The sequence below is a fragment of the Saimiri boliviensis genome, chromosome 2 (assembly GCF_048565385.1).
Source record: "Saimiri boliviensis isolate mSaiBol1 chromosome 2, mSaiBol1.pri, whole genome shotgun sequence".
Lineage (NCBI taxonomy): Eukaryota > Metazoa > Chordata > Mammalia > Primates > Cebidae > Saimiri > Saimiri boliviensis.
In genome coordinates this window covers 6,627,003-6,639,949 of record NC_133450.1, presented here as the reverse complement: position 1 = coordinate 6,639,949, position 12,947 = coordinate 6,627,003, and the positions used below count along the sequence as shown (strand labels likewise).

The following is a 12,947-nucleotide window of genomic DNA, read 5'->3' as shown; positions in this document are numbered from 1 at the left end:
TGCACCACTGTACTCCAGCCTGGGTGACAGAGCAAGACTCTCTCAAAAAAAAAAAAAAAAGAAGAAGAAGAAGAAGAAATCAAAAGGGAAATTATCAAATATTTTGAACTAAAAATGAACACACAATATATCAGAATTTGTAGGATAGCACTACACGCAATACTTAGGAAAGAATTTAGAGCACTAAATAACTGTATTAGAAAAGAATTAACTAAAATCAATGACCTCAGAGATCACACTAAAAACTTTAAAATCCTGTAATTCCAGCACTTTAGGAGGCCAAAGCAGGTGGATCATGTGAGCCTGGGAACTCAAGACCAGCCTGGGCAACATGGTAAAACCCTGTCTCCAAAAACAATACAAAATTTAGCCAGGCGTGGAGGTACACGTCTGTAATCTCACCTACTTGGGATGCTAAGGTGGGAGAATTGCTTAAGCTGGGGAAGCTGAGGCTTCAGTAAACCATGACTGCTGCCACTACACTCCAGCCTGATCAACAAAGACCCTGTCCCAAAAAAAAAAAAAAAAAAAAAGCAAATTAAATGTAATACAAACCAAAAGCAAAAATGACAATCAAAGCTGAATTAAATAGGAAATAGGAAAAAAAAAATCAATGAAACCAAAAGTTGGAACTTGGAATAATAAGGGATTATTATTTTTGCGGTTTTTTAATAAATAATATAAAAAATCTACTTAAAAATGGTTAGAGGCCAGGCACAGTGGCTCACACCTGTAATCCCAGCACTTTGGGAGGCTGAGGCAGGTGGATCACAAGGTCAGGAGTTTAAGACCAGCCTGGCCAAGATGGTGAAACACTATCTCTACCAAAAATACAAAAATTAGCTGGGCATGGTGGTGGATGCCTGTAATCCCAGCTACTTGGAGACTGAGGCAGGAGATTCACTTGAACCCAGGAGGTACAGGTCGCAGTGAGCCCAGATCACGCCACTGTACTCCAGCCTGGTGACAGAGCAAGACTGCCTCAAAAAAAAAAAAAAAAAAGGTTGGAAAAGGAGTATTTACTGATAAATACTAACATTTATTCAACATGGTTAGAAAAAAAAGCATTGCATAGTATCCTGTAAAGCAGACTACTCCTTTAAATGCTGGGGACACTGTTAAAAGCAAAAACACAACTGAAAAGCAACTTTTTTTTTTTTTTTTTTTTTTTTTTTTGACAGTCTTGCTCTGTTGCCCAGGCTAGACTGCAGTGGCGCGATTTCAGCTCACTGCAACCTCCACCTCCTGGGTTCAAGTGATTCTTGAATGTAATAACCAAAAACTGAAAACAACTCATATATTCATCAACAAGTGAATGGATTTTAAAAATTGTGATATCCAATGGAATACTATTGCCTTAGCAATAAAAAGGAATGTATTATCAATACATGCAATAACATGGATAAATCTCAAAATAATTATACCAAGTGGGAGAAGCCAAATATAAAAGGGTATATACTATGCAGTTCCATTCACATAAAATTGTAGAAAATGCAAACTAATCTACAGTGACAGAAAGTACTGAACCAGTTTCCTGTATATGAATGGGCTGAGAGGAGTGTGAAAGGAATTACAAAGAGATATGAGGAAACTCTGGGGATAATGAATATGTTCAATATCTTGACTGTGGTGGTGGTTTCATGGGTATATACATGTCAAAACTCATCACGCTGTACACTTTAAATATGTGCAGTTTACTGTATTTCAATTATATCTACAAAATATCTTTTAAAAAGACAACTGAGTAATATTACCTTTTCCTTTCAGGTCTAAAACAAACACTATATCCTCTTTCTTTTTTTTTTTAACTGGCAAGCAAAAACTGCGTATGTTTATGGCATATAACATGATGTTTCCCTATATGTCTACACTGTAGAATGACTAAACAAAGCTATTTAATATATGCATTATCTCACAATACTTGTCATGTTTTATAATGAGACTAATTAAAATCTACTCTTAGAAATTTTCAAGTATACAATGTATTGTTACTTACTCTAGTCATGATGATGTACAATAGATCTCCTGACCTCATTCCTCCTATAGAACTAAAAATTTATGTTCTTTGACCAACATCTCACCAATCCCGCCAGCCTTTAGTAATCCCAGTTTCCTCTTTGTTGCTATGCATTCAACTTTTTCAGATTCCACATATAAGGGAGACTGTAGAGGACGCGTCCCCAAACTACGGCCTACGGGTCGCATGTGGCCCCCTGAGGCCATTTATCCGGCCCCCCGCCGCACTTCAGGAAGGGGCACCTCTTTCATTGGTGGTCAGTGAGAGGAGCACAGTATGTGGCGGCCCTCCAACGGTCTGAGGGACAGTGAACTGGCCCCCTGTGTAAAAAGTCTGGGGACGCCTGCTGTAGAGTATTTGTCTTTCTGTATTCTCTCTCCTTTTGGCATTGGATGATAATATTTCTAAAACACCCCACAACTAAACATTTTTTTCTCATATTCTCTGCATTTTTACAAGTTTCAATGCTAGGCACAGCTGTTAAGCTTGCAGAAATGCAAATACATCAGCAAAAAATATTTTCACCAACCATCACAATGCAGTTACAGAGAGGACCTGCCTCTGCCTTCTCCCCTTGTAAGGGGATATAAAATGACTCCAGTCATCTTTTTCTTTGCATCATTAATGACCCAAAGACACTCTCTAAAAAATAAAAATAAAAAAATTACCACTGTCACACTCTTCAGTCTTTCACACCACCTTTTTTGCTTTCCCATCTTCCAACTCCTCTTGGTTACTAAAAATAATGTCTACACTTCTTAGTTTTATTTCATATTCTCACATCTATCAATTATTTTTTAAAGATATGTCTATGAATAAGAACAGTATTTCTTTTCTTTTTTTTAAATTACTGTCCTTGTGGAGCAAAAGTTTGCAGGCAGTGTGCCCAGAGTACCAAGAACAGCATCTCTATAGCTTCTCAGACATTTGGCTAAGATTAAGTATAGTGATCCGTTTTTATCAGTTTAATATCTGGAATGTCTTCTAGCTGAAGACAATATATTAAATGGGTTTTTGAAGCAGGGAGATGGAATACGAGCTTGCTTGATCCACTTCACACGTCAACCTGGAATTGCAGTACCTCCAGGAATGGTGAACACCCCACCTCAAGGGATAAAAATTAAAATTAAAATCAAAAATAAGATTTCTATATACCTACCTCAAGTACTGGTCCAGCGCCAAGAATAATCTGTTCTACTCCACTGGCAAATCCTTTCTGACTGAGAGCAGTAAGGTGGTGAATAAGAAAGTTTGTGCTTTGAGTCTTCCCAGAACCACTCTCTCCTGAAATCACGATGCACTGATTCTTTTTGCGCTGAAGCATGGCATGATAAGCTACATCAGCCACAGCATAAATGTGGGGCTCAAGTTTTCCCAGTTGGTGGTTATCATACATTTTGACATATTTGGGGTTATAAATAGGAAGAAACTTGAATGGGTTAATAACTATCAGAATACTGCCAACATAGGTATAAATCTTTTCATGCTTAAAGCGATTTCGTAGGTTTTCTAAGAGAGTTTTCTCATTCAAATCAGGTAAACTACATAAATCATCAAAGTCTTTCTGTTGAGGCTGTGGAAGAAAACCCCGTTCCATCATCCTGCGACGTTCTTCTGTTACCCGTAGCCATGACTGCAGGCTACCATAATGGATTGATCCATCAAGGTTTTTTTCTCTCAGAAGAAAGCGGTAGTCCTCTCCACTTAAGCGATTTTCCAGAGCCATTCGGGGCCACAACATCATTCGCTGAACTGGACAGTCTGTTGGATTGAGTATCCATTCTTCTCCACCAAATTCCTTTACCTCTGCTAAAACGTAACATTTTGCTTTGTCCAGATGAAGTCTGTCTATAAGGGCCTCAATCACCTCAGCAGCTGTGGAGTTTCTTCTGGCAGGAATAGGACAATAGATTGTCCCTTCTGAAATAGTCCCAGGATATATCCGTAATGTATGTTCATTATCTTCAAAGCGTCGTCTTCCTCCATCATTTATATTCATATTGGATCCTGTCCCATCAGCATGGATAGTACATGTTCAAAGTCGTGCAAACCATTTTCTTGGTAAAATAACTGTAACATAAAAGATGTAAAATATTTAGAAGTAAATACACATTGCTTTCTGATGCTCAAGAAAGAAAAGCTTAACAAGCGCGTTGATTATATCTTTTAAAACACAAAATACTAACTCTTCTCTTATCACAGGAACAGCTTCACTGAGACCACATAATATTAAGTTTCACTGTCCAAATCTGGGCACTTTCTAAAACTTGCCAAAAAACATGTATTTTATTATTTTTGTTTTTTGTTTTTTGAGACAGAGTCTTGCTCTTGTCACCCAGGCTGGAGTGTGATGGCATGACCTCAGCTTACTGCAACCTCCACCTCCCAGGTTCAAATGATTCTCCTGCCTCAGCCTCCTGAGTAGCTGGGATTACAGACGCCCACCACTGCGCCTGCCACCACACCCAACTAATTTTTGTATTTTTAGTAGAAATGAGGTTTCACCATGGGCTGGTCTCGAACTCCAGACCTTTTGATTTGCCCACCTCAGCATCCCAAAGGGCTGGGATTACAGGCGTGACCCATCATGTCTGGCCTCAATGTTTTATTATATTAAAAATTCAAAATCCAAAGAGTGCAAAGAAAAATTATTTTTCTCCTGATGTCTCAAATGTTTGTAAGGTACTTGGAATTAGAACCAAGTTCTTTCTTTATACAACAAAGACTGGATTAAGACAGAATAATCATGCAAATCTAATTGCCCTATACCAAAAACTCCTTAAGGATAAAGCAAAAACAAGAAAGAAGGCCATCAATGGAGCAAAAATTTTGCAAAATTTGTTAAAAACAGTAAGAGGATGAGATAGACGGAGAAATTACATAAAACCAAGAAAATTATGAGAGAAACCAACTAAAGAGATAGACATATTTTCAAGGAATTCTAGGCTCTGACTCACTCCCTCCCACAAGGTGGGAAGAAGGGAATTTGGCAAGAGCAACAAAAGACTCCTGCCCCTGACTTGCTGGGCAAATTTAACAAAATTATGTAACTAGGCACCACTGCAAATTTTATTAAGCTTTCCTTTGTCCTTCAATGCTACCATTCTTTCTTTTTATCTAAACTTTTTTATTGCATTCTTTACAAGTATTCTGCATATTCATTCTTCCCATCTTCTCAAACCTTATATATATCACACTTCTAGAAGAATGATAACTTTCATAACTCACTGAGAAAACTGTGATATTCCTTCAAGTGGTTTCTCCAACTCAAAATTTATTCCTATCTTCACCTCATCTATTTCTTCCATTCCTGTCTTAAACTGAGAAAATATGTCCCATACACTTTCCAGGGCTAATAAAATCTATTTCTTATCATCTTCGTTAGCTCTATGCGCCCCCCCAAAAAAACTCCTCTCATGTGTCATCAATATTTCCCTTTTAATTTCATCCTTTAACATATAAGGATGATGTGCTATTAAAAAAAAAAACTTTGTTACCTTTTTTTTTTTCTTTGACACAAGGTCTCGCTCTAGAGTGCAGCAGCATAATCTTGGCTCACTGCAACCTCCATCTCCCGGGCTCATGTGATCCTCCCACCTCAACCTAGCTGGGACTACAGGTACATACCACCTTGCCTGGCTAACTTTGGTATTTGTAGTAGAGATGTGGTTTCACCATGCTGCACAGGGTACTATCTATCCTCTCATACTACTACATATTTGTCAAAGTCTTCTAATCAAGAAACTATTTCTTCTCTTTTGTCTAGATGGTCTTTCAAACAGAGAATAATATAGAACATATTAAAAAAACAGCCATATAGGCTGGGCATGGTGGCTCATGCCTGTAATTTCAGCACTTTGGGAGGCCAAGGCGGGCAGATAACCTGACGTTAGGAGTTCGAGACCAGCCTGGCCAACATGGTAAAATCCTGTCTCTACTAAAAATACAAAACTAGCCAGGTATGGTGGCACATGCCTCTAATCCCAGCTACCCAGGAGGCTGAGGGAGAAGAATCACTTGAACCCAGGAGGCTGAGGCAAGAGAATCACTTGAACCAGGGAGGCAGAGGTTGCAGTGAGCCAAGACCACACCACTGCATTTTATCCTGGGCAAAAAGAGTGAAACTCAATCTCAAAAAGAAAAAAAAAAAACACACACACACACACACAGCCATATAGCTACCACCCAAACTCAACAAGTTTGCAAACTGCCATAACTTGCTCCAGATCACTTTATAAACAAACTATTAGAGATACAGTTAAAGTTCCTTCCTTTGCACTTCATAGATAAGCACTATCCTGAGGTTTGTATTATTCTTATACATAATTTTGTATTTTTATTACCTGTGTGGTCTCCATAAATTATATATAGCATTAATTTTAAGAGACAGGGTCTCACTACGTTCCCCAGTCTGGCCTCCAACTCCCAGGCTCAAGCGATCCTCCTCTCCTGCCTTATTCTCTGGAGCTGGGACTACAGGCAGATGGCAACAAACCCAGCTCTCATTTTTTTTTTAAGCTTTAAAAAGATGATGTATTCAACAGTCTGCTTCTCACTTTAATATTCCTTTTTATTTATAAGTGTTGACACATACAATATTCATTAACTGCCAAACAGTATCCCACCATAAATTCAAGTTTTGAATCAATCCACTACCCTAGTGAACACTAGGAAGTTTCCAGTATTACACTATTAAAACAATGCTGCAATTCTCATAAGTGTTTCCTTACACGGCTTTGCTAGAATTTCTCTGGGCTTCCTATCAGAGTGAAACTGCTAGGTTTTAAGTCATCTTCAACTTCACTGAATATTAACTGTAGTTAACTATCAATACATGCTTATTTGTACCAGTCATTTTTCTCAGCATTTCGGATGGATTATTTCATTTTATCTTCACAATTCCTCCCTGAAGGTTGTTTTTTATAATCACCCTCCTCGTTAAACAAATGCAGAAAGATTACACAACTTGCCCAAAGTCATAGTCAGAATGTAATAAACGTAAGATTTGAAGCATACAGTCTCTAAAACCCATATACTATTATCTTCTCATATAGATTGTTTTTAAAATCCTTCTTTACCCTTAGGACATAAAGTTATTATCCTACATTTTCTTCTAATAGGCCTGAGTTGTGCTTTTCTCATTTAGCTCTTTAATCCATATGGAATCTATTTTCAGTATGCTGTGAGATAGGACTCTTAATTTTCTTCACTTCCACTGAGATTAGCAACTAAACCAGTACCACAGTGAATAGTTTATCCTTTCCTCATTAGTTTATGGTTGTTGTTGGTTTGTTTTATTTTTTAGACAGAATCTCACACTGGAGTGCAGGAGTGTGACCTCAGATCACTGCAACTCCTGTCTCCTGGGTTCAAATGATTCTCCCACCTCAGCCTCCCAAGTAGCAAGGATTACAGATGCCCACCATCATGCCTGGCTAATTTTTGTATTTTTAAAAGAGACAGTGTTTCACCATGTTAGCCAGGCTAGTTTCGAACTCAGGTGATCCACCAGCCTCAGCCTCCTAAAGTGCTGGGATTACAGGCGTAAGCCACCAGCCCCAGCCTCCTCACTGATTTATAATGCCATCTCTGTCATGTGGCAAATTTCACATACCTATCAATCTGTTCTGGGCTCTGTATTCTGTTCCATAGGTCTGTTTGTCCACCCCTGAACCTCTGTTAATTACTACAATCCTATAATTTTGGTATCTGAAAGGCACATTACCTTAATGTGTTGTTCTTTACAAATTTTACCTTGGCTATTTACCATAAAATTTTTTAAGTTAGCATGTTTACTATCATAAAAAAAAAAAAAAAAACCCTTCTGAGATTTTAATACTGCATTGATTTTACAGATTAATATTGAACAGAACTGACAGCTTATTGACTCTTCCCATTCATGAACACCATGCTGTTGGCTTTTTAAAATTACAACTATATTTTTCACTTCTAAAGTTTTTGTCATTTTCAAATCTATCTGATCTTTTTTCTGCCTATTTACCTTTCAAAATCATTTAAACTTAAGGGCTATTACTATTTCACTTTTCTTTTTGAAAACCCTGAGTATGTAATTTAATATTTTTCAGACTAACACTAAAATGTCATTCAAACTGAACAGCTCTTCTGATTATTTCATATTCTCCTTAGCTGAGATGACTTCATATGTTTGAGAAATTAGCTTTAGAAGTATACCTTTGGTGGAACTTTGTCTTTCATACAAACACTTACTCAGAACCTACTGTTTACTACATTTTTAAGACAACCACAGTATCATATATTTGTAAAAATTGAAAATTTTTTATATTAAATGATCAATTGATGTTCAAATTTCCTCAGTTACCTCATCAATGTTTTTCTTACAGATATTCTTGTTGGAGATTCTTCTCTGCAATAAAAGTGAAGATGTACTCTGAGCTACCAGGTTCCTAGTTTGTAGAGCTATGTTTGCTTTCATATAAGCTATAGCCTCTGGCAGCAGTCAGCAACAAATCTCATTACAGCCAGGGAGGCTAAGACGTGTACCACTCCAGGGGATGCACTAAGTCAAGGGGTCCCCAGTCTCTGGGCCGCAGACTAGTCCAGGACCTGTCAGGAATTGGGCTGCACAGCAGAATATGAGCATCAGGTGAATGAGCATTACTGCCTGAGCTCTGCCTCCTGTCAGATCAGCAGCAGCACTAGATTGTCATAGAAGCGTGAGCACTATTGTGAACTGCACATGCAAGGGATCTAAGTTGCATGCCCCTTATGAGACTTGATGATATGAGGTGGAACAGTTTTAATGCCAAAACCATCCCCTACCACCCTATCCATGGAAAAATTGTCATCTATGAAACCAGTCCCTGGTGCCAAAAAGGATGAAGACCACTGTACTGAGCAACTACAATCTGATCCCTCAAGTTGTATAACATGGGAGCCCTGGAAGTAAACTCAAAAACATCTTTTTCAACAGAGGAGTCCTATCTTGGTCCATTGTTTCCAACAATAAGCCCAACTCAGACAAAACCTCACCTGCTCCTTTCTGAAACATAGAAATGTTTATCTTTAGGCACCAGTTTTGTCAATTTGGTTTTATCTTTTTGTTGTTTTATCAATCACTGCTGTGTGTTTTTTAAAAAAGGAGGTTTGTCTCAAAATACCACTCAGGAATGCACCTTGATCATAACCCAGTCTTTGCTAAACAGCTTGAAAAATCTTTATTTGCAAATCAGAGACATGAGCTTTCATTCAAATCATCTGGGGAACTTTTTAAAAATGCACATTACCAGGCTCAACAATAGTTAAGAGTTGAAGAAATGTATGTAATTCTATTATTGCTGGTCCAGAAAATAGTATTTGAGAATCACTGTATTCCCAAGTATTTGGGAACTCACTTTCTACTACTCCCTTACCACTCTTCCTGCATAGCAAGCTACTTGACAATGCTCTGGAAAAGTCATGAAATTCCATGGAGTTGGTAATCCAAAGGTCTTTCCTCATTCTTCATCTTATACCACACTGTGGCATAACTAAAGAAGCCAATTTCTAGTTCTTGAAAGTGTCCTCACATAGTTATTTTTCTTGTAGTCTTCCTAATAGTCTTGCTCTTTTTCTGATTGACTCTTAAAGAGTTCCTTTTCCATTAACTCATTTTGTTCTATTGTTGTTTTGTTTTGTTTTTGTTTTATAGAGCCAGGGTCTGTCTCTGTCATGCAGGCTGGAATGCAGGGACACAATCACGGCTCACTGCAGCCTCAATCTTCTAGGCTCAAGTGAGGCTCCTGCCTCAGTCTCCTAAGAGGCCAGGACTATAAATGCATGTCACTGATGGCAGCAGTGGCCCATCTACAGTGGCCACTGCCACACCACCAGCTGCAGTGGCAGAGGCGCAACCAGGACTGCATGCTCCATGGAGGCAGCAGAAGCCAGGAACAGGTGGGAGCCCTGCCACCTTATGAGTTGGCAGGGCAGGAGTATCGTACTCCCTGGGCACAGCTGTGGCCACCCGCCCAGGTGGGCTGCAGACCTGGGCATCCCTGTGCTCTTGGGGGCCGGGAGCAGGCAGGAGCCCCCACCATAGGTGCAGCTGTAGCCACCGAAGCTGCAGGTGCAGACCCAGCATATCTGCATTCTCAGGGGCCCAGGAAGCACCCCCCACCACCATCCACTGCAGGCTCAGAGGTGTCTGCTCCTACTGCCTGGCTTCTCCTCACTCCCAGCACTCACTCCAATGTCAGAGTAAGACTGGGTTCAAGCCCAGGTACTGTCACAGTCTGGCCAGGTGTGGCACACCCCAGGTAGTACTGGCACACCAGCTCCCTGCCACCTCCGCCCCCTCCAGACTTTGGGCGCCTACAAACACTAGAGGGAGGCCAAAGTTGTACTGAGGGCAGCTCAGTGCTGACCTGCACATGACCCTGTCACAAACAACCTGGGCACCATGAACAGCAGCAGGAGGCAGACAGGCTCCTGGGCAGCAGGGAGCAGGTCCTTGGTGAAGCCCCACTTTCAAGCCAGGGACTGAAGCCTGGGGGCCACGCTGCTGATGACCGGAGTGGCAACTTGTGGTGCTTTCTACAGGCCAGCCCATGGCTGTCCATGGACCAATCAGTACATACTTCCTCCCCGCTGAGACCTATAAAAGCCCCAAACTCAGCCAGAGCCAGACTTGGGGAGACAACCACCTGCCAGCTGTAGAGAAAAGCTGCCCACCCCAAGGTCTCCTCTCTGCCAAGAGCTAAGAAGATGATGGGACAACCAGCTGCAGAGAGAAGCTACCCACCCAGGGTCTCCTCTGCTGAGAGCTAAAGATAATTGACAACCAGCTGCAGAGAGGAGCTATCCACTCCATGATCTCCTCACTGCTGAGAGCTGAACATTCATCAGTACAACCTGGCTGCGGAGAGGAGTTACCTACTGCAAGTATCCTCTGAGCTGTTCTACCATTTAATAAAGCTTCTCATTGCCTTGCTCACCTTCCACTTGTCTGTGTACTTGATTCTTCCCGGGTATAAAACAACAACTTGAGATCTACCAAGTGGCAGGGCTAAAAGAGCTATAACACAAACAGGGCTGAAATACGTCCCTTGCTTACTGCCTCGTAGGCAACAGAAGGAGAGAAGAGAGAAGGAGAAAAGAGCTGAGGCCCTTTGTGAAGCCCAGATCTAGGAGCTCCCCAGCCCAGGGCTGTGACACCTTCTTTGGGGCTCTGCGGTTCCTGGCATCTCCAAGCTTCCGAGCACCACTGTATTCCCCAGTGCCAACCATGGAAGCTGTTTGTGGTACACCTGGTCCAGCCACAGCCTTGCAGGATGCCAGCACCTATGCTGGCACCTGGAGCTGCCTGCCCACTGCAGCCAGCATGCCTGGTTGTGCTGAGTGGCCAGATCCCTCACTCACTCACACAGCCCTTGCTACTCCACGTCTGGTTCACCTTTGGTAGGTGTGGGATCCAGGCTAGTAGTACCAGCCAAGCACAGACTGCCACACCAAGTGAGCATAACAAGCCCAGCAGGCCAGAAAAAAACTCGGGCAGAGACACCACTGACCACAGAGGTTTCCAGCAGGAAAAGCATCATCCCAAGAATCCCATGCCACCACCATGCCCAGCTTTTTTTTTTTTTTTTTTGGCTTTGTGGACCAGCCTGGACAACTCAGCAAGATGGAATGTTGTCCAGGCTGGTGCTCTAAGGTAGCCACTAAAAAAGATTTTTTAGGCCAGGCATAGTGGCTTATGCCTGTAACCCCAACACTTTGGGAGGCTGAAGCAGGTGGATCACTTGAGGTCAGGAGTTCAAAACTAGCCTGGCCAACATGACAAAACCCTGTCCCTACTAAAAGCACAAAAAAAAATAGTCAGGCATAGTGGTGTGTGTGCACCTGTAATCCCAGCTACTTGGCAGGCTGAGGCAGGAGAATCACCTAAACTCAGGAGGCGGAAGTTGAAGTGAGCCAAGATCGCACTACTGCACTCTAGCCTGGGCAACAGAATGAGACTCTGTCTCAAAAAAAAAAAATATATATATATATATATATATATATATTTTAGGTATAATTTTCCATGTTGCACATGTACACCATGGAATACTATGCAGACATAAAAAACAATGAGATAATGCCCTTTGTAGCAACATGGATGGAGCTGAAGGCCATTATCCTAAGTAAACTAATGCAAGAACAGAAAACCAAACACTGCACTTATAAGTGGAAGCTAAAAACTGAGTACACATGGACACAAAGAGGGGATTAATAGACACCAGAGCCTTCTTGAGGGTAAAGGGCGGGAGGAGGGTGAGCATCAAAAAACTTCCTAGTGGGTACAGTGCTTATTACCTGGGTAACAAAATAATCTGTACACTAAACCCCTGCAACACACAATGTATATAAAGAACCAACCTGTACAAGTACTCTTGAAACTAAAAGTTAAAAATAAATAAGTATAATTTTCCAACTAGAAGAGTGAAAAAATAAAATGATGAGTTCAAAAGAAAGCAAGAAAAGAGAAGGGGGAAAAGTCAGAATAGGTGGAACAAATAGAAAACAAACAGTAAGTTTCAAAGCTAAATATAAGTTATTATATTACATGTAAATATTCCAGTTAAAAGACAAAGATATTCAGACCAAATTTTTTCATTCACTTATCTGTTGTTTTCAGTAGATACACATCTACAACACGAGGACAACGAATCTGAAAGTTTTTCTTTAAAGGAGAAGCAATACCACGCAAACACTAGCCAAAAGAAAGCTGGTCAAATCAAAATAACATCAAGCAAAACAGGAAAAGAAAATTGAATTAAATATCTCTTAAGGGTTTTTTTTAGCCCTTCCATACTATTATTTTAGGCTTAGGCCTGAGACAAATGTCTCTAGGTATCACTGGTTTCCTAAAAAGAAGTAGGAAACAGAAAAAGAATACAAGAAGTTAAGGAGGTAGCCAAAGAGTGGCAAGTAA

At 40.6% G+C, this 12,947-nt stretch overlaps 1 protein-coding gene and 1 non-coding gene across 10 annotated transcripts in view; one reads left to right on the top strand and one right to left on the bottom strand.

The window, feature by feature from the left end:
- MYO9A (myosin IXA) overlaps window positions 1–12,947 on the bottom strand; it is a 291,275-nt gene that overhangs the window by 224,750 nt on the left and 53,578 nt on the right. For all 9 annotated transcript variants that reach the window (XM_074392722.1, XM_074392721.1, XM_074392727.1 and 6 more), the window contains one exon: window positions 3,177–4,087. In XM_074392722.1, the coding sequence (XP_074248823.1) occupies window positions 3,177–4,016 (840 nt within the window). In that variant the 5' untranslated portion in view covers window positions 4,017–4,087. The remainder of the gene's footprint in view (window positions 1–3,176; window positions 4,088–12,947) is intronic.
- Window positions 2,929–3,120, top strand: LOC120364216 (U2 spliceosomal RNA). The gene has a single exon (XR_005579550.1). It is a non-coding gene; the product is annotated as a U2 spliceosomal RNA (small nuclear RNA).